This window comes from Aulonocara sp. 'chitande type north' Nkhata Bay, linkage group LG10 (assembly GCF_057382095.1).
Source record: "Aulonocara sp. 'chitande type north' Nkhata Bay isolate Kocher_YH1m ecotype deep benthic linkage group LG10, A_spYH_male_GT1.1, whole genome shotgun sequence".
NCBI classification, from domain to species: domain Eukaryota; kingdom Metazoa; phylum Chordata; class Actinopteri; order Cichliformes; family Cichlidae; genus Aulonocara; species Aulonocara sp. 'chitande type north' Nkhata Bay.
The window spans coordinates 17526379-17547494 of NC_141353.1; the positions used below are offsets into that span (position 1 = coordinate 17526379).

Consider the following 21116-nt stretch of genomic DNA (forward strand, 5'->3'; position numbering starts at 1 on the left):
TCATTTAAGCGGTCTAAAAGCCATAAAACGTCGCTCATTAAACGTTTAGAGACTTTTTCAACAAATATTATTAACAAACATCACTCGGGACCCGTGCCAAGTTTATTCACACAAACCAGTAAAGCATCGCTGACCTCTGAGTAGGGTTTTGACTGGTGTTCCCAGAAGACAACATGCCCCACCCCTCACACCTGTCTTTATTCGGCTCTCCTCCCTGTCCTGTAAGTGCGCACTGCACAAACAGCGGAAATTCACCAGGTGCGAGTCGTTACGTATGTATGAGTAAAATAACACATATTCGACTTTATTGGGTGGAAATGTGTTTTGTGCTAGCAACCAAGGCAGCAGACCCCAAAGCAGTTAAAAAAAAAACCCTCATGTTGGCATTCGGGCAAAATGAGGTTCCCTGAACCGTTTTTCTAAAGGGTGTGCAACACTCTGCGTCATCGCTGTCACGATGACGTAGAAGCGTAGTTATTCACCATCATCAGAGTATGACACGGAGATCACCGCTGGCACAGACGCACGGTGCGTCAGCTCTAAACCCTTTCCAACAGAGTCCTTGCATCTGATGTGATTATCCTCTTCCACACCCACTCGATGACAACTCACATGAATTACAGGCTGATCTGTAATTCACTCAAGGACCCCGGAGGCGTTCGGACCACACGTTTCAAGCAAGGCATTACAGATCCCTAATCCATGCAGTCCCTCATCCCGAAGACCGGGATGTGATTGCGAATGTGTGAGTCTAAAATTATGTAACGATGGAGTCTGTATTTATGGCGCATCTGTAACAGTCTGCCAGCATCCACTCATTCCTGTGTCATCTTGGGATCGCCTTTACCTCCTATCTATCTATCTATCTATCTGTCCACCGCCTTTTTTACACCGAGTTCCCAGATGTGAGTGACGTGCAGGTGACGAGAGGAGCTGAGGTGTCAAGTGACAACCATCTGCTAGAGTGTAGTATCAGGTGGCAGTGCTGCCAGGCCTGGTTAAGGGAAACATTTAGTGAGAGTATGCTAGGAACATCTGGTGAGAAAACTGCTCAGAACTCCTCTGTTTGGAAATGTTTGGCCACTTTTCTGCACAAAGGCTTATTTAAAACATTAAATTATGGTAAATAGCCTGTATTTATATATTTATCACTTTTACTAGTCCCTAAGGACCCCAAAGCACTTTACACATCCAGTCATCCACACACTGGTGATGGCAAGCTACATTGTAGCCACAGCCACCCTGGGGCACACTGACAGAGGTGAGGCTGCCGGACACTGGCGCCACCGGGCCCTCTGACCACCACCAGTAGGCAACAGGTGAAGTGTCTTGCCCAAGGACACAACGACTGAGACGGTCCAAGCCGGGTTCGAACCGGCAACCTTCCGATTACAAGGCAAACTCCCAACTCTTGAGCCACGATCACCCACAAATTATGTCACCTGCTTTGTGGAACTGTATCTATGTTTTGATTTGGTTTAAATATTTAAGATAGTCTATTTACTTTTAAATCTTAGGCTGTATATCCAAATTTAATACAACATAACTGTAATTAAGGGTTTACAAGAACTATGAGCCAAAATCTACCCAGCCTTCTTCCTCTGGTGCTGGCTCCAGTGCAGGAATATGCTCCTAATGCTGACCCCTGCTGTGGTTGCAGAACAATCAAAAGCCAATCTCCAACCAGTCTCAATAAATATTTTTTGGAATAGCAATTGATTGCAAGGCTGTACGTTTGATGAAAGGTGCTGATGAAAGTACTTCATCGGATGACTTTCATCTTGCATTTAAAGATTCCTCAAACCAATCAACCAAACAAATTGCCTCAGAAAAAAATCTCAAAATTGACCACAGTGGTCATTTAATTTCTCATCCAGTGGATGGAACAGATTTCAAGGTAGAAAGGAACACTTTTGCAACTTGATGAGAATTACATGCAGACACTGAGTGCAGTCTGATAAAAAGTGAAAAAAGCAAGAGTCTTTATTAACCTCGGCAGATTTTTTTCATATTAAACAAACTTGCACAACAAAACATCCCTACATCATGACAGGAGGAGCTCTATGCTAACAGCACAGTATACAATCAGACACAGAAGTAGTTGTCAGCAGAGAGCAACTTAAATATGCCAAGAAATTTGAGTGTAAAATAAAATAAATAGAAATAAGAAGGCAGAAAATTCTAAGGCTAAGCAGAACTATTGCTGAAGAGATGAAGGGGAACTGTCAAACTGAGCTTTTTTTGTGTGAAAGAAGGGTAAAAGTGCTGTATTTCTCTCAAGAGTAGGCGGACAGACTGGACCAAATACTGACTTTAAGGTGAGGCATCTGAACTGTAAGTAATTTACTCGTTTTTTTATTTTATTTGTATTGACATCGATGTGTAAATGGTAATGTCAAAAGCTGTTTTCACTGATATGTGTGATGAACTTTCAGTTAGATTCGACATCGAAATGCACCCTAAATTTAAATTATAAATAGAAAAACTAAAGTCAAAGAGTAAAATAAATAGTCTACAAACACACCACAGAGTGGCTCATTGAATGGATTGGAACCTTCAAAATACTGACATTCATCAATACTACACGATGCGCTAAGCTACAGTTGTACTGTAATCAGATGTTAGCTTTAAGAAAAAAAAAAATCCACCTCTGTAATTACTGTCCTGACTGTCTTTACTACTCGCTTGAGAAACATCAGCAAAAAGGCTCTTCTCCCCTTTCTGTTTCTCCTTAACAACACTGAATCAAAATCTACTGTACAGCAAAAACCCAGCAGGTGAACAGAAAGGTGGTACTTTGCTGATTTTAAGTCAAAGTATGACAAAAACAAAAGAAAAGAAAAACAGATTCTGGTTTTCTGAATGACGTGGGATTCACAGAGGAAGAATCATCCTTTTTATGGTCGTGGGAGAAATACTGAAAGCAGCCTTAGGAGTGAGCTGCACTAGCGTGCGGCTCATTGGGGAGGGGATACAAAAAGACGTCAGAGGAGGATTTGGGGGAATACAGAGGCTGTTGCCTCTTTCCTTTCACAGTCTTTTCTCTCTCTTGTTCTTCTTTTCGCCCTCTGTGTTTATACAAATTTCCCACGTGTGGGACTAATAAAGGTTATCTTATCTTATCTTATCTTATCTTATCTTATCTTATCTTAGGTTTATTTATCTTTGTAGCATTTGGAAAATGGGCATATAGGTCCGTTGGTTTGTGTAATGTATAGAGAAGTACAAAAACATTATGTTTCATTGTGATATTTAACATTTCAGTTTTCCTTTTACAACCAGCTCCTTGTGTTCACGTGATTGCCCATGTTTCTCAAAATCTTCTTCATCCCTTCTTTTGTTTTCCTATGTTTGCTTTTCTCTAGACAAAGGCCTCTGGGATTTCAGAGCCGTTGATTTTGATGTAGATCTTAGCATTGTCATCCTTCAGCTGCTGCTCTTTGTAGAGAGTCCGTCGGTACCAGATTAGGTAGAGAGGCAGCAAGAAGCCCAGCATGCTTAGTACAAGGAGTCCAACATTGACCTAGAGGACAGTACAAGAATTAGCCACGCCCGAGGGCCTAATCTCTGATTGTGTTCATGTGTATGCATATCCATACCCAGAGTGGATCTCCACCCAGTGGTCCCATCATAGCCAAAAACAGTGGCTGCTGCAGCAGAGCAAACACAGCACTGACCAGAGACTGCATCCCTGTTAGACTTCCAAACAGTGACGAGGGATACCTGAGGACACACGAGACACGGCAGGTATCTTTAGCGTCTTAGTGTGAAGCTGCATCCACATATAGAAGAGTAAGATAATGTGTGTGTGTGTGTGTGTGTGTGTGTGTGTGTGTGTGTGTGTGTGTGTGTGTGTGTGTGTGTGTATGCATGTGTGAGACTTACACAGCAGCATAAAGGCCACCAACAGCAGAGTGGATGAATCCTCTCACAACCGTGTGTAAGATAAATGACACAATCTAGGGAAAGATAAAAGTATAAGAAATTATTATTCATTATCATTTCAGAAGATCAATCATCAAGTCTATTAGATTAAAAGATTAGCTACTCTTATCTATTTACTCTTACTTAGCTAACAGCTAAAACTGGTTAATCTTAGCTGTTAGCTAGTCTTAGTTATTAACACTTAGCTAACAACTAAGTATGGCTGATCTTGGCTAGCTGGTCTCAGCTATTAAAAATCAAATTAGCAGCTATGAAATAGCTGCTAATTTGATTTTATCATTCAGGATAACTTTTCCATCTATTTCTAGAATTTCTGCTAAGCTAAGCAAAACAGTAAAAGTGTTTTGTTTTCACTTTGTCTTGCAAGAAAGTAAACATAAACACCTAAAAGTCTAACTGTACTGTGCAGTGTAGTATAAACTGCAGTCAACAGAGATTGCAATTTACATCTAGTGTTAAGTGTGAAAAATGTTGGTAAACTCAAGCTGGACTACTCACCTGCAGGGGGAGATTAGGCACTAAGCACGTAATCCCAAATCCAACCAAAAGCAAGTTTGTGAGCAAGAATGCTCGCAGTGCATTGGTCACCTTCTGAATCTTTCTGTCTCTGCGCTTGGTCTTTGTTTCTCCTCTTCAGGTTTGAAATAGAAAGAAGGAGAGGTCATTTTTCAGTCACAATAACCTTTTATTTTTGGCTCTATTAATCACATTCTGTGTCTAGAAATGTTGAGAATTTAACAAAGTGGGTTTGTCCTGCATTGCAAAGGATTGCTAGTATTTGACATACTTGTTTAAGGGTTCCTTGTCTTCTTGTCCGTCATCACAGTCCTTCAGCTTCCAGTCCATAATCTGACCAATCACAGGGGTGGTCATCAGGCAAAGTAGCTGCAGCACCCCGAAGATGGAAGAGTACAAACTCACTGAAAAAGAGATCAGGGTGAGCATACAATATAAAAGGATAAGGAGAAAGTTTAAAATACAGTGACAGTGTTTGAAAGAATATACCTATACTGACTTGGTTAATAGGACAGTATAGTTAATATTTAGCACCTAGTATTAGTGCTATATTGAGTGGAACAATGGTTGATGCAGGAGGGGGTAAGGTTGTGTGGGTTATTTCTATGGGCTAAGGGAGTAATGATACACGGAAACTGCATCACGTGAAACTGCTCATATGGTGTGCACCCTTTGCTGCTAACGGGCAAAGTTAGTTAATAAGTACAGTAAATAGTCATTCCGTGCAGATTAAAGCAGAATGAAAGATCAAAACAACAGCCAAGGTCAACTGATGAAATAAAATAACTAGCTATTAAAAAAGGTGCTATTCAATGCTGTGAATGGTACTATTCACAGCATTGAATAGTACTAATCACTGCTGTGATGCGTTTCTAAATTGTAAGTGTTTTCACCTTGAAATGTAACAGTCGAATGATTTAGTAATCTACTGATACAGAAGACTTCTTATCTTACCAACTTCCATTCTTTCCACTGAAAATCCAATTAAAACAAGTAAGCCAAACTGCTTTCAAGTTATGATTCATATTTGTTGAGAAAGAAACAGCAAAAGCATTCATGTTTAAGTATGCGTGCAAACTTCAAGCAAAGAGAAGTCGAGAAAGTGACCTTTATTGAGGTCTCCATCGGTGAGTGACTCCAGGACGCTGTTCATGGCTCCCATGTAGAACAAAAGACGAAGCTGAGTCATAGACATGGTCACTAGACTGAGCAGGAAAACTGGAGTGATGATAGTTTTAAAGAATGACTGGGCTGCAGAGGAGAAACGAAAAACGAAGAAGGGTAAATTCAGTGGATTTAAGTAAAAAGTGCATACATGGGTTCAGGTTTATAATACTGCAGTCTTACATTCTTCTTGTGGCTTGCACTCCATTTCCAGGTCCATGGTAGAGAGACAAAGATTGTTTCCATCTTTGGTAGTCAGCTCCTTTTGCTTTGTGTTGGTGCCCACGCTCAGACGACGGCCCACTGTGGTCACTTGCTTGTAGAACTGCTGACCTGTGATTTTATGGTCGAAGCCAAGCCAGCTGAACTTGATCTTCACACTGAGGAAGCAAAGGATGAGAGAGGGATTAGAAGACTGGATAACAAGAATGGGAGTAGAGGGGATTATGTTAAGGGTAACAGAGAAAAGTGGAAAGAGATGGGACCATGGGGGAATTGAACAATTAAAAAAAACTAACTGTTGGTGTGAATTGGCGCTATATAAATAAAATTGAATTTAATCAATTTGCATGTGTGTTACTAACGTGTAGTCCATATCTTCTGGGCCTGGGAATGGTTCCAGTGGCCAGTTGAAGAAGCAGTTCGTGAAGACCAGTCCTGCACAGGCGGCCCACACCACCAGAATCGTGATGAATGGTACGCCAAAGTCATAGATCACCTGTGTCCAAAACAAGGGCCCATAAATACAAAGTACAGTGCAAAAAAAGACATAGAGAAGACAGTTATAGTCACAGTTCTTGGACTAAACCGGTCTGGGAATTCTAAGTTCTCACATGATTCTTATGGTGCACTTTGTTAATTGGGTTAGACAAAATCAAAGTTATCCTGTACTAATTGGCAGGAAAACCCACTCCTTGCATTTAACCCATCCTGAGAATTAGAACCAGTTCTCCTAATACTTCTGATAATCCATCTGTGGACCAGTTCTAGATTTTGGCAAGTGCCTTGATTGCCAAGATTAAGGTGCCAGGAGAAAATACGTAGCCTTCAGTGTTTGTTACCTTGACACCGGGAAAAGTGACAGCAGAGGATGCGTAGGAGCCGATCATCAGGGCGATGAAGGTTGAACGAAGGTCCCCAAACATGTTTGGTAGCTAGAAGAGAAACGAATGAAGAAACAGGGAAAGAGGCCGTGAGCTTTACAGTGTTTTTGTTCTCTAGATTTTTGCATTAGATTGCACAGCAACTGAGATTAGATATATTCAGTTATCTAAAGGAAAAAATGGGGAGGTCAACTGTTGTGCAGCTGCACTTAGTTTAGTTTGGGAGGGGGTGGAGGTAGAGGGTGTGGGTGCAGATTGGGGCACTGTGAGGCTGGTACCTACTGACAATGGGGTCACAGTTTACAGTAAGACCCAATTAGTAAGCAGACTTGGCACCATGGCGCGAACATCAGGGAAAACAAAAATGCAACAGAGTGACATGAAACCAGCCCACCTCGGTGTATGTAAATATAAAACAGCATCACATAACACACACAGCTGTCCAACATACGACACTACTGATGAGTTCTTTCCAGCTGAAACAATCGGACGGGTCGGCTGAGGCGAGGTGACATTTGAGGACATAAAGATGTCTTTAATATACTTTTCTTTAAGAAAAAAAAATGGATTTGGAAGCCAAAACGGGAGACAGTGGGTGACAACAAAACATCCGAATACAAAGGCATTCACAAGCTGTTCTGTTTTCAGGAGACTGAACAACAACAAGCTCATTCAATTACATAAGAGTGGGGAAAGCTAAGGAAGAGGTATGTGAGTGCTAAATTGAGAAGGCGTGTGCACCCAGGTTACCAGGATTTCCCAACACTTTAATCAGGAATAACTTGAAAACTCATCTCATTGAGTTTAAATGACTAAAGGTGCTGTGCACAAGCAACTGCTGGATGAAACCTAGAACGCGGAAGGTGAGCTGACATTAGCACTGAGCCAGTAGTGGCCACTGAGGGCAGCTGACTGTTACCCAACATCCCTCAGCTGAGAATGAATGCTTTAAGGTCTGCGGAGAAGTCACGGACAAGCAGTCAAGCAACAGGGTTGTGTCTAATGATTAACCCGACACTGAGGCTTTCTTGTAAATTGAGCTGCTGAGGAGATGAAGTGAAACTTGGTGCGAGGGAAACATCTTTTTATGCACCACCTCTGGAGACTGACAGTAAAGGGAGCAAACAATTCTTTAAATCAAGGTTTTACTATAACACTGATATGAATGGCCATGGCAGCAAGTAATGAGAGACACGACAAATACAACAGGAGAAATAAAGGATGTAACAGCAAGAGTCAGTGCTGGTATAGAATCGGGATGTTTCACTGGGAGATTTAGTGGAGCAGAGGCCCTCTCCAGTGAACAGCATCACCATGGTAGAGAACTGGACTCCCATGTGAGTCACTGCAGGCTGAACTGATGTCAAGGCCAGAGAAGAAGCGGGGTGGATAATTGCAGGACAAGAATGCAAATAAATGATGATCTTTAGACTGTTTATCTCGGCTTTTGTATCCTTGCCTGTAGGGCTGATTACATTTAAACTGTTTCAGGTATAAAGGCTTTTTCTTTGCTCCAAAGAATCTGTGAAATTTGATGAACTGAATCGAAGGATATGACTTCAGGAATTAGGCTCTTAACTGAAATTTTAGACTTCCAAGAGTGATGCTGCTTGGTTGTTTTTTTTAAGTGGGAATTTCTGTGTTTAGGGACTGTGCAGCAAGTCCATTAAGTCTTTGCGAGAACAGAGAAAAACGAGGGATAAGTAGGAGAAATTCTTGATTCCTCCTTCATGTCCTTTGTGAAGCACAATAATATCCCTCTAATCAACTCCCTTACCTGCTATCTGACACTTGGCAGGGTAATCCCTAGGAACGTGTAGTTCAACATTAGAAAAAAGGCAAAGTTAAAAAAAAGAAGATTAAACAGGAGACAGGGTGGAACGTCAGACAAGAAGGGAGGGAGAAGGCGAGCAGGCAGGGAGCCAACAGGCTATTATAACAGAGCGAGTGAGACAAAGAGCTGTGTAGATAGAAACATACATCTGGACAAACATATTGCAGCAGGTGCAAGGACTCTATGGAACAAGGATTATAAAGCACACATCAGTGTGCACACTTACTGTGAGAGAGGTGAAGGTCATGCACATGCCCCCGAAGCCATTGAAAGTAAGAGCAATGAAGATAAGGACGGAGAGTTCTGCAAAAAAACCCAAACAACTATATATAAATATATATAAAAGTCAAAATCCATACAGTGCTCCAAATGTTACAGTGCAAAAAAGACATTTGTTCATATGAACTCACCATTTGGTTTGTAGGCTCCATAAGCAATGAGTAGACAGGACAATCCAAAGCAGGTGCTGAAAATATATGATTGTGTCACACTTCTGATAACAAGCTAACTAAAGCTCTATTTATGACTACACGTGTATTTTTCTCCATACATCACAGTAAGTCTGGATAATTTCTTCCCTTCTTTGCTTACCTTCCCAGCAGTCTCAGTTTGCGAGGCCCATATTTATCCATGACAATCCCCAATGGCAGCGTGATGGCTGAGAGGAGGAAGGAGCCCACTGTGAAAGCCAAGTTCAGCATCTCATCCTGTTCTTTACAGATCAGCCAGCCGTTCATCCTCAGGGGCCCATCCATAGGGACCAGGGGCCTCATCTCGACACCGTCTCCCAAACCCACCACACCAGCCTCACTTTCATAGTCATAAGTGTACTCATCAGACGCCTGTGCTGAATGAGACTGGGACAGATTGTAGTTGGAGCTGTTACCTAAGGACCGAGATAAAGGTTGGTAGAATATAAGAAGTTTTATAGGAATTATGCAAGTGGAAGATATTCAGGCTGACTTAATGTGCCCTTTTCACTTAGAAGGTTTTTTTTTTATAATGCTGCGAAAAAACAAACACCACCCAACTAAGATGCAGTGTTGTGGATAATCAGGAATTTTTTAGGTTCTCTTCTGTGGCTGAAGAATATAGCTCTGAATAGTTTACTTATATCTCTAATACATCAATACATACCAATCAAATGTGCACAGCCAGTTAGATTAATTGTGAACCTCAGCATAAAATAAAAAAAGTGCCCCTAAAGATTATGATATGGAATGCAATTTGGCTTTTATTGCTACTTTGGAATGATATGAACAAAACGTGATAAGCTAGCACTTGCAATAAACTTCACATCATTATCAGGACCTGCAAGGAGATAATGTGAACAAGTGCAAAAGTCCAGAAGACGTCCAGGTGATGAAGTGAGGGGAGCTGCAGCTTTGGACCTTCTTAGCATTAGCTTTCCAGATCACGCTCTTCCAGTGCTATCAGCCACCGGTTATCTCTGGGAGGAAAAACGTGTGTGTGTGGCATCCCAACGTGAAACACTGTGACGCACTTCATGACCAAGTGCCAAAGTCTTCCCCAAGAAGACAGATCAGCATCTCATACCCTTTGAATCACTGGGACACAATGCTGACGGGAGCAGCTGAATGGCAAACTATATTGCTGAACGTGCAGTTAATACCCAACACTGTGTCCCTGTAGCATGTATAGCAAAATGTTTGACTGGGCATCCTGGTGCAAAATGACTTACAAAGGCTAGAAAAGGCATTAAGATGTTGGCACCGAGCTAATGCTGAACCCTGCACTAACACTGCACACAAAACGAGAAAAGGCAGCTTCTAAATGCATCGATATCTTTTGCTTTATTTCATTTGAAGTGATCTGGTATTTCATAATTAAAATTCATAAAATGTTTATTACGAAACACAAAGCACAAAGTGCAGTCTATATATTTTAAATGCCAAATATGTGCTTCTTGTGCCGGTCTATGCTGGACCATTATCTTTCCATTTCGCCATTCTATTTTTTACTGTTTCCTGGTTTGATTTCTACTGCTCATCACTTTAGCTATCTCACCCTCTCTGCCCTTTGTCACTGAACTTTAAACTCACTTATTACCAGCTATAAATGCTTCCTGCTGATTACTTTGTTCCTCAATCACGTCACATGTTTGAAAAAAAGCTGAGCTGGTGCTTGCTGCTGTTCTCCTTTTTTTTTTTCTTCTCTTATGTCATCAGAACAAGATAAGATGACTGTGGCAGTTCTCCAGGAAGTTATTGCTCAACTTTTACTTGACTGGTGAGTGTGCACAGCTTCACAGCTAAAACATTTGCACTAGCCTATAAAATGTTGTTCCTTTGCAGGTAAATGTGTATGGGACAGCTGTCAGCCTTTATAAGTTTTTATTGCTGAATGTTAATATTAGCCACTGGTGCAGAGGTGAGTAAAACATCCTGCTGCATGTTATAAATGCTCCAGGACTTAGTGTGGATACTAACATGTTTACCTCTTTCAGGCCATGGGACGCCACACAGTATCACCTCGGGTCCTCCTTTACGTTCCCCTTGTTTATTCTCTTTTAAAAGACCACACCGGGGTCACTTAGGCTGAGTGCATCAATCCAACCTTTGTTCTTAACGATACAAAGTACCTGGTGTAACTTTTGTCATAGTGTGGGACTCTTGACATAAAGAGAGCAAGCTTTAAACAATACAGACTCAGGTAAAAGGATCAGCCGATCAGTCCATCATTGGTCTATGAGTTGACTCTCAACAAGTCTACTGCACCATAAAACCTTTTATACTTTCACTTTAGACCAACTGACCTACCTGTTACACTGCTCTTTATTTCATTTGCCTGCTCAGATTTAATTTCCTGAGTCCTTAAAACAGGTTATGACACTTGTACAGAAAAAACCCTCATTCTCCCTAAAGAATGGAAGAGGCCAGAACACAGTAGTCTCGTATTACAACTGTTGAATAAAACCCGCTCCTAACTTAAGATCACCATTGCTGTCAATCACTTAATCCTTATTTTATTGGGATATTTCAGCGTACAAAAAGGAAAAAGTGCTTTCCAAAAGCGAAGTCAAAAAACCAATTGTCTTTTCTTTCTTTCTTTACAAGGCATCGCCATAACTATTTTGGTAATTATAAAACACAAGAGTTTCGACTTACCCTCCTCGCTGCAAAGGTACGAGTAGAAGCCCTCTGACTTGAGCATGATGAGGAGCGATCCCCATCCCAGCAGCACAGCAGAGAAGAGCAAATTCTCAATGATAGCAGTCACTGCCATCCACCAGCGCCTGGCAAATGCTGTGGCCAGGGTTGGAGCCATGGTTGATTGGGAAAAAAAGTTAAAGACAGAAGCAAAAAGCAAGAGGAGAGAGATTTAGGGGACAAAGAAAGAAAGGGAGAAAGAAGATGTAGCTGGAAGTGCAGAAAGAACCTCCCTGACTGACGCTCGGATGAAAGATCACAGCTCACTTATCTGTGAAGAGAAAAGAGCAAGAGGAGGGGGGGAGGTCTTACAGTTAGCCTATCACTGTGACAGACAGATAGAAAGGCTCACTTCTTTTTATAAGATTACAAGATCAATCACTTAACTTTGAACCCAGCAGAGGAAGGCTGGCTGCACTGCATGGAAATCTGTGCTGTTTGTTTGTGGCACTTTTCTGATTAATTTAAAGTGTCTGTGTTAGTTAGATACAGAGAAGACGCTAAGCTCTACATCAACTAACATTAAGTGGTGAATGATTAACTTTTGTCATTGTAGGAAGATTATGACATCATGAGACAAAGACCTTGCATTACATTACAGGCACTTATAATACATGCACCCATAGTGGACTTTCTGCTGATTTCTGGAAAAACCAAACTGGTCTAAACTGGACATGCACAGAAAATGGGATTCTCTCACTGCCCATGGCCCCTCATGCCCATCCAACCGCAGCTTTTCTCTGCAATTAGTGTGGCACATCCACAGCCAGACAAACAATAAACAAATCAACGGGAACAGCCAACCTCTCTCTCTGTCTCTCTCTCTCTCTCACACACACACACACACACACACACACACGCACGCACGCACACTGTCTGTTCAGCTAGTAGAATAAAAGTAGTTGCAGAGCTGCAGAGTTAGTTGTACGCCTCAACAAAATGACCAAATCAAACGAGAATACACTCCTGGAAATCATTTAATTGTAGGAGCTGTTGTTGAATGCTTCATTTAATTAAAAAAAATGAAATCACTTTCCCACTCCTGTTTCAGTCATTCACTCTCCATAGCACACTTCAAAGCAAATTACAGATCTGCTTTGACATGTTCAGTGAGTCTTAATTTCTTACCACTGCGGCTCAGAGCTGCTCCTTCCAGCTTCAAAGTGATGCCTTCTGGTAGGCTTTGAGTAACCTGGTTTCTGTGAAAATCCACTTTTATATACCAGCGTCGCCCGCACATAGCGCCCCCTATGGACATTACCATGCAGTATGTCTGGACTCCAACCAGCCTTTATTTTGTTGACACTTTTATCACCAGATAGTTATATAATTTAATAATTGTGGGTCTAAAGCCATTATTTTTACTTTAATTAAATGTGGTGAACTATGAAGAAAAAAGAAAATAACCTGTGTCTAATTAAACAGATTTTACAGGTAATGACAGGAAATATGACGGTTGTATGTATCAGTTGATAAAGAATAAGAGCAGACTTCCCCTATTTCAGTATTTACGCCACCTGTTTACTTATGTTAATCTGAGAAATTAGAGAAAATAAAACATCAAAAAAGAATACTCCATTGAAGTCTCTGTTAAAATTCAGCAACAGTAAAAGTTAAAGTCTTAAATCTTTAAAGTTGATTTAACTAAAGCTTCAGCATAACTGACCAAAACCCTCTTGAGCAACTCTTGTATTGAGTGTTTTTCTACACATAAGACTTTAAATGAGCTGCAGTTTTTATTTCCTGTACAGGATTTGCCCCTTCTTAATTTTTATTATTGGTTTTGTTTCTTAGTTTAATTCTAAGCACACTGTTAAATGAAAAAAAACGGATCTGGTTAAAGCAAGTTAACACACGTTTACACCGAAATGTCAGAGTTATATCAGCAAACTTGTTTTTCAGGTTGGACACTTGAGTTTGTCCCCCTGCAGTGGACTGTGATTCAGCTCTAATCAATTGGCCACTCAATGATTCAGTGACCACTGTGACCATATCTGCATAAACACTGATGTGCTGCTTTGTGTTGTTACAGTCTTCAGTATCTCACACTGAGAGCACTCTTTAAACCTTTCAACAGCAAAACAGTTAAACTAATGGGATCTCTCATCTCTAATTTTCAGCTCTAATCAGTCTGTTTGAATATCAGCAGGCCCATCACAAGGTGGAGGTACCCAGCCTTACTTCACAGTTATTGACAAACTCTTTGCAGTCACATCAAGTAAATTTAATCACTAGTGCACTGTTTTTCCAAGCCTTATCAAAACCATTTATTGACCTGCTTGCTTTTCACACCTTACATTTGCGTCAAATAGTCTAATCATTTAGATATTGTTTACTGTCTCAACAAGGGGCCAAATCTGTATGTTTAACTGTTAATCTTAAGGTAAAAACCAAAAAAATATCCGGTATCTTTTAAATTGTGGCACACACATTGAGAACTTGCTGTTTTTTCATAGAATTAACGCCACCTTGTGGCTTTTAGTGATCCTGGCACAGTCATCCAGGTTCATGGCCCATATGCAAAGCTCAAGCTCAGCTAAAAAACAGTAAAATGAGTCAAATTTGGGGAATTTGTTCAATTTTTTTGCCTTTCAGGTTCACAAAAATGCTGCTATTTTAAAACAGATAAATGTATTGTGACTGCTTTGCTTAACACTTTTACTCGTCTGTGGTATGTACCATGAGTACTGTTTAATCTCCAATAAATCTTTACTCTCTCTGGAATTTCTACTCATTAGTACTCATTTCTAAGCATAAATAAGTCTAGCTTGTCTTAAAAATATACTCTCCTCAAGTGTTCACATCTAGAAAAGAAATCTGTGGGTGTCTAGTGGGACAGATTGTTCCACATCCAAACCCAGCACTGTTGTGCTAGCACAAGAAAATGAATTACTCACACTGACGCATGCCACAGTGCAACTGAAAAAGTTTTTTTTATTGCACATTCATACTTGAAATCCAGTATTTGGTAGCAGAAGTAAAAAAAATTAAAAAAAATAAAAATAAAAGCCAACATAGTGCAATATGACAGAAAGCAGCAACAGAAACAAATCCCAACTGTAAAATGCTTTGTTTCCTTCATTCTAATGCATAAAGTCATCTTGAACATTATACATGATTGTAAAGTGGTATATATAATTTAACTGGCCTGGGCCATGCTTGATATTTATGTACATGATCTCAATCAAACACATAAGTGACAGCAACTCCGTGTTTTATAAGTGCATCAGTGACCACTGTTATAATCCACACATATAATCTGTTGTCAGGGTCCCTCATCATTAACATATAGCCAGTAGAACAAACAGCGAGAGCAGCATCTTTATGGAGCTTTTAGTTCCTGGTGGTGTAAAAGGAAAAGAAATATAAGTGAGAGATAAGGGAAGCCAGAAAAGCATTACAACATTACCCAAAAATCTATGAATCTTCCCTGTGATGGGCTGCAGGTAACAGTTTTCTAGAAATGCATATGTTTGATCTTTGAAAAAGGGAACACTAAATGTAACACCCGCCTTATCAACATTTACGCTTAGTCAAAAATTCCTTAGCAGCACTGCATCAACAGTGCCACAAGGACACCCGACGCAAATGACTGTTTTGCTATACCCAATACAAACAGAGCAAAGACAGATAAACTTTAAAAACATTCCCCATCAGTTACATAACAGTACTGAGGAAATGCTTTGTCCTGCAGTACTTGTGACCGATGGTGTGCCGCAGAGGAGAGATGAATGGTATGCTGTGGTAGTAACCACACCAAATAAAAAAGACCACTGCTCTTGAAGAAATATTCCAGTGTTTATGCATGTTTGGTTACTGAAAAGCATGCCTCCAAACATTTTGTATGTAATTCCAGGCACAGGATACGGAATCAGGAATATATTCAGACACATAATACATAAAAAAAAACTACAATGTTTAAAAGTATAAATAGCAACCCAGTGTGTTAAAGTGTATTTTTGTGACAATGACATCATAGTTATTGTAATGTAATGCAGTCCTTTGAAACAGTAATAGTGACATAATACAAAAGTTGTTAAAGAAATTCAATACTCTGTGTGAAATTTATTTTTCAATCATGTATCCTACAAAATTAAGTTGCATTACTTTTAGGCTCTATTTGATATAAAGTTAAAGTGACAGAATACTGAAATCTTCCACCCAGTGACGCCCAGTAACAATTTTTACGTGAAAAAAACAGATCTTACCATGCGAGGAGTTTTCTGGAACTGAAAAAAACAAACAAGCGAAATGTTAAACTCATTTCTAAATAATAGGTGACAGTGTATTAACATGAGAGACTGCCCCGCAGATCCTTTACACTGACCAACCTTTGATGGTGAAAGTGGTCTCCATGCCAGCATGGATATGGTCAGTCACATGACAGTGGAGCAACCATGTGCCTGGGTTTCCAGCCACCATCTCCACAGTCTGGAAGGTCCCGGGGAACAGATCAAAGACGTCTGCACGGTGCACAAGGTCCGTCTGACACACATAAGAGTGGTGCAAAAAAGGGGGAACAGCAAAGAGGAAATATAAATGGAGATATGATTCTTTCGGTGCGAAAGAAAGAATGGTCTTCCCGCTGCGAGTGACCACTAACAAAGCACAAACAAACCTTGTAAGTAAAGGTCTCTGCATGAAAGTGAACAGTGTGCATGTCTATTTCGTTGCCCATTCCGATGAGATACCAGTCAACTTTCTGGCCCTGAGTCATCTCCAATCCATGGAGGTTCCCATATAGCTTCCCATTGATCCCTGCAGCAGACACATTCACACACAGAATCAGAGACATGGTGCACAAGAGAAACAGGAAATGTGAAAGCAAACACACTTCAGCACACTCATCAAAAGCAAGCTGAGGAATAAAGGTCTGATTTTGTATCCAGTACAGGACTTTATTGAATTTAACCTCATTTCTACTGTCTGATAAAGAGAAGTGGAATGTCCCTGCTTCCTGCTGGATCAACTTTAGATGATGTACATTGATGTTTGTGGGCTGAATTTGGGGATTTGCTTGTTATTATGCGTTATATGTAATTTATTTTATCTTAAATAATTTGCATTTGAAACTTTTTGTGTTGTTTAACTCTCCTCAGAATTTTATTGGCACTTCTACACTGTGCCCTAACTTTACCCAGATTTGCCTATTTTATGATACAGCCAGGGGTTAAAGTGGGCCAGAAGAGGAATCCAGCAAAGATTCAAAACATCATTCAAGCACCGTCATTTAATGAGTAAGTAGACAGGTTAATGCATGTTACTACTGGATGAGTTTATTTTTCACGAGCTGCAGGCTGGCATGCCCTTCAGTAACAAGAAAACAATCCCTACGATGCCTTCATGGTACAGATATAAATTTGCAGTTGCTGAACTTAAGCATCTAGCTGCAGAAGAGGAGTGAGCATAAATGGAGTAACGTCAGGTCATTTCAGATGCAACTTTTCAAACAGCTCAACAGACACGAAATAAACTGTTTCTTTCACAAAATGTGTCTCTGACTAAACACCAGATTTAAATATTGATTAATTCCATCTTAAATCAACACAAGCCTGCTTGATCTCTGATCTGCTCGAGTTCCAATTTGCCTAAAAATTTTATGGGCGAAAGTTTGAACATGTATAATGAGTGCTGTGAAATTTTAGCTTCATATACCAAATGCCTTTCAAGATCATTTTTTAAAAAATGGTCAGTCGACCTGCTTTTTGCACGTTGAAGATTGTTACGGCCCTGGGCCGGCTGTGTACCTTTGTTGTGCTCTGTCTTTAAGACTCCACAGGTCCTTCCCGATTGGAGACCAATCAGCCGCCGCCAGCTCTCCAATCGGGAAGGACCTGTGGAGTCTTAAAGACAGAGCACAACAAAGGTACACAGCCGGCTCAGGGCCGTAACAAAGATATTCATGTTTGAACATGAATATCTCAAAAACTGTTTAATATAAAAGCATTCAAAAGTTCTTCCACAAAAGTAAAACTATTTTAGACAGTCCTGTCCAAACAGAACGGAGTTTCCAGATGGTGCTGTAGTGGTGCTGTAGTTATAAGTTATGTCTGTGAAGGTTATCAGTCATAAGTTAGAAATTTATTTTGTTAAATTTGTGCATATTTTCTATTTTCGAGATCTGGGTCATTCCATTTCAAATCATCAAGTTTTTTTTGAATATTTTCTGCTCAACCATCTCTGATTTGCTGTCCTGATTCATTGTGGTGGCAACAAAAACGATTACATTTATACTAGGTTACATCAAGATCAACAGACATCAATTTATGTTTATCTTCTCTGGATATAATAGGTGAATATGTTTACTAAATCTAAAGTTTAATTCTTTGGCCAATAAGGTTGTTTTTCTTTCTGTGGCCCCGTTCACTCTTCTTACCGTGCATCTTGTTACTCTCCTCAAACTCTTCATCTGGAGTGAAGTTCTCAGGGTTGAGACCAAGGTACGTTCTGATGTTGTCTCCCAAATACCAGGACTTGTTTTCATCATGCACCATAAAGAGCAGTGCAAACTCCCTCTCCACGTCACTCCTCTCCCTATCGGGACCCTCCCCACGCTTCAGAGTCCCAGGCCTGCATATCACCAGAGGCCCCAGAAGGCCGCTGTACAGATCCTGAACATAAACAAACACCTTATCAGAATAAAATCTAATACTTCAACTCCTGCTTAAATATTCTAGTTGCGCTGTAAATGATGCGCTTCTATTTTTACCATAACAAAGTCAACAGTGGAGTAGTAGATATAAGAGATACAGTTAGGATCCGTGACCCCTGGACCAGAGCTTTCAGGAACATCCCAAGTTACTTCAATAAAGTTGCCTGAAGGTTCAGAGAACATAAAAAGTATGAATCCTACTGCTTCTTTAAAAAGCCAGCATTTTTTATGCCCGTTTAAAAATTCATTTCTCACCGGGTTTGACAGGAATGTGTCCACCGCTGGCCCTAACGCCATGTGTGGTTATTGAGTATGGTCGGGTGGCATTGTTCTTGAATATAATCACGATCTGCTCTCCTACTTCTGCTTTGATTATTGGCCCTACAGGAGAAAATAAAACTCATGTCATCTTCATTCTTCTCTTAGTAAAAACAACATAAAGAACTGTTAAGCTTACCTAGAATTTCCAAATGCTGCTGGTTGGGCTGCCTTTTCTTCTGAACACTGAAGGTGTCATCAGTATATTCTCTATACACCACCTTCTTATAGCGTGAGCCAATTCTGTTCTTTCCTTTTCCCACAAATATGCTGCCTGGACTGGGAGACAAGTAGCAATTTGCTTCTATTAACAAACAGTAATAAGTTATGGCATGAATTACAGGTTGTGGCTTCAACAATGAAACGTATCATCCTGCAATTATCTCACTCACACACCTGTCCTTTGGTGTGCTATGGTGTTTCTCCAGCTCCCAGTCTCTCTTAGGTGAATAGTCCCACTCTATTTCTTCAGCACTGATGAAATATCGCACAGTCTTGTTCAGCTTTGTGTATTTGTGATTTACTTTTTTTCCTGGGCACTCATTAACTTTATACCACTGCCTCATGCCACCTGAGTAGTGATCTATTACTGTGCAGCTCACCTCATACACACCTGTTTGGAGAAACAACAAACAAGAAAAGGTTAAGGATTTGGACACATTCATGTGCCTTAAAAACAGGGCCCCATGTGAAAAAGGCAAACTTAATAACTGATTGTGTCGCTCTTCGCAGAATGAACTGCAATCAAATGTTTGCAATAACTGACAATAAGTCTCTCACATCACTGTGCAGGAATATCAGCGCACTCTTCTTTGCAGGAGATTTTTAATTCAGCTACATCGGACAGTTTTCAAGCATGAACAGTATGTTTAAGGTCAAGTCAAAGCATCTCGACCTGATTTAAGTCACTTTGTCACGGTCCCCGTGTCTCTCTGGTTGGCCCACTCTGGCTACAGGTTTTGTTGTTGTTGTTGTTGTTCGTCCTCCTCCTCTCTGCCTGGGTGGAGCTCGTTACGGGCTCTCGCTCTTGGCCCACGCACCTGTGTGATTGTGTCCACCTGCTGCTGATCTTGCTGATTTCCCCAGCTGCTATTTAAGGCAGTGGCACAGAGCAGCTCACCGCTGGAACGTTGAACCTCCTGAGTTCGTGCTCGCGGCATATTCAAAAGAATCCCCTGTGTGTATTTTGCTGTGGAACTAATGTTAACTTCTGTGTGTAGATATCCCTCTTCTGGACCACATCACGGGACCTGCCCGGGTGTGGCAGCGTGTGTGGAGTTTTGGAGCGAGTGCGGCTGAAGAGGAGGTCGTGTGTGCGGAGGAGCTGTGGCGGTGACTGTGTGGAAGAGGAAGCGTGTGTGTGGATTTCCCCCCTCCTTCTCTCCCTGGAGCCCTGGACCCCCCTCCCAACTCACTGTACATATATATAGCACTGAGGTGATCCTGTTGTAAATAAATCTCCTTTTGGTCTCTGAGGAAGAACTGTCTGCGCGTGAGTCCGTTCAGTAGCCATGACACACTTAATTGGTCACTTCAACTTGCTGGTGTGTTTTGGATTGCCGCATAAGTCGAGTGAGCTTGAACTCAGGGGAACGGACTGATGGCCGGGCATTGCCCTTGTGGATTTTTGGTAGAGAGCAGAATTCATGTTTCCATGGTTCAATTATGACAAGACGCCCAGGTCTGGAAGCAGAAAAGCAGCTCCAGACCATCGCACTACCAAGAGCATATTTGACTGTTGGTGTGAAGTCATTTTGTCTCATCAGTCCACAGAATACTTTCCCCAAAGTCTTTGGGATGATCAGGATGTTTTCTGACAAATGTGAAATGTGTGACATCCTGGAAAAGCCATCGAGGAGTAACTCCTGGAGTAATTTTGGTCTCGCCAGACACAGGTTTCGGAAGGTTCCCCACTGTTCCAGGTTTTCTCTCACAGTGGTTCACGAGAATACTAAAGACTTTATATTTACATTGCTTTATAACCTGTTCCAGACCGACAGACCTCAATGATTTTCTCTCAGCTTTTTTCTTTACATTGGGGCTTTAAGTGTTACTTTTTGAGATCTTTTAGCCTACTTCACTTGTGCAGACAGGGTCTGTGTATGTGATTCCTTGATTCAACAGGTCTTGCAGTAATGAAGCCTGAGTGTAACATGTGAAAATGAACTAAGCTTTAACTCAGGGATAATTACTTTCTACACAGGGCTATAGGTTTGGATAACTTTTCTCAATCAATTAATGAAATCATCATTGAAAAACTGAAATATTATATTTACTCAAGTTATTATTTTATTTATTTTACTAATTATTAAAATATGTTTGATGAAATGCGAAAAAATAAGAAACCAGGAAGGGGGAAAAGTACTTTTTCATGGCATGGTAGATATAAACGCACAGAGTACAAAAACCTTTGA

General features: G+C 40.7%; 2 protein-coding genes and 1 long non-coding RNA gene across 6 annotated transcripts in view; 1 reads left to right on the plus strand and 2 right to left on the minus strand.

Moving 5' to 3' along the window:
* Positions 1–1833: 1833 nt before the first annotated feature.
* Positions 1834–12941, minus strand: slc43a2b (solute carrier family 43 member 2b). Of its 2 annotated transcripts, XM_086308763.1 has the most exons (15): positions 12861–12941; positions 11691–12003; positions 9154–9448; positions 8973–9028; positions 8789–8865; positions 6687–6779; positions 6210–6343; positions 5809–6005; positions 5569–5712; positions 5416–5433; positions 4733–4865; positions 4444–4576; positions 3886–3959; positions 3600–3723; positions 1834–3523 (listed from the first exon to the last, which is right to left on the minus strand). In XM_086308763.1, exons 2-15 carry the CDS (start codon positions 11848–11850, stop codon positions 3362–3364), a joined length of 1800 nt encoding a protein of 599 aa, XP_086164889.1. In that variant the 5' UTR covers positions 11851–12003; positions 12861–12941; the 3' UTR covers positions 1834–3361. The 2 variants fall into 2 exon arrangements, with proteins under 2 accessions (XP_086164889.1, XP_086164890.1); XM_086308764.1 differs by lacking the exon at positions 5416–5433.
* The window catches only part of LOC147320644 (uncharacterized), a 14515-nt gene continuing 392 nt past the window's right edge, over positions 6994–21116 (plus strand). Inside the window, exons 1-3 of one of the 2 annotated variants that reach the window (XR_015131280.1) lie at positions 6994–9466; positions 10752–16969; positions 19923–21116. The exon at positions 19923–21116 is cut by the window's right edge and continues 392 nt beyond it. This is a non-coding gene — a long non-coding RNA (uncharacterized LOC147320644). The remainder of the gene's footprint in view (positions 9467–10751; positions 16970–19922) is intronic. The other variant, XR_015131281.1, reaches the window with a different exon arrangement.
* Positions 14642–21116, minus strand: part of hephl1b (hephaestin-like 1b) — a 20721-nt gene continuing 14246 nt past the window's right edge. For both annotated transcript variants that reach the window (XM_086308762.1, XM_086308761.1), the window contains exons 12-20: positions 19099–19315; positions 18842–18981; positions 18640–18765; positions 18442–18548; positions 18109–18343; positions 16351–16490; positions 16064–16217; positions 15941–15961; positions 14642–15072 (exon numbers count right to left, since the gene is read on the minus strand). In XM_086308762.1, the coding sequence (XP_086164888.1) occupies positions 15014–15072; positions 15941–15961; positions 16064–16217; positions 16351–16490; positions 18109–18343; positions 18442–18548; positions 18640–18765; positions 18842–18981; positions 19099–19315 (1199 nt within the window). In that variant the 3' untranslated portion in view covers positions 14642–15013. The remainder of the gene's footprint in view (positions 15073–15940; positions 15962–16063; positions 16218–16350; positions 16491–18108; positions 18344–18441; positions 18549–18639; positions 18766–18841; positions 18982–19098; positions 19316–21116) is intronic.

Bases quoted from the DNA above. Each gene is read 5' to 3' on its own strand.
- slc43a2b (XM_086308763.1), bottom strand. From the start codon at position 11,850: ATGGCTCCAACCCTGGCCACAGCATTTGCCAGGCGCTGGTGGATGGCA. The intron at 6,006-6,209 runs GTTAGTAACACA...TTGCTTCCTCAG, and splicing joins CCAGAAGATATGGACTACAC to TGTGAAGATCAAGTTCAGCT. The intron at 3,524-3,599 runs GTATGGATATGC...ACTGTCCTCTAG, and splicing joins TGGGTGGAGATCCACTCTGG to GTCAATGTTGGACTCCTTGT.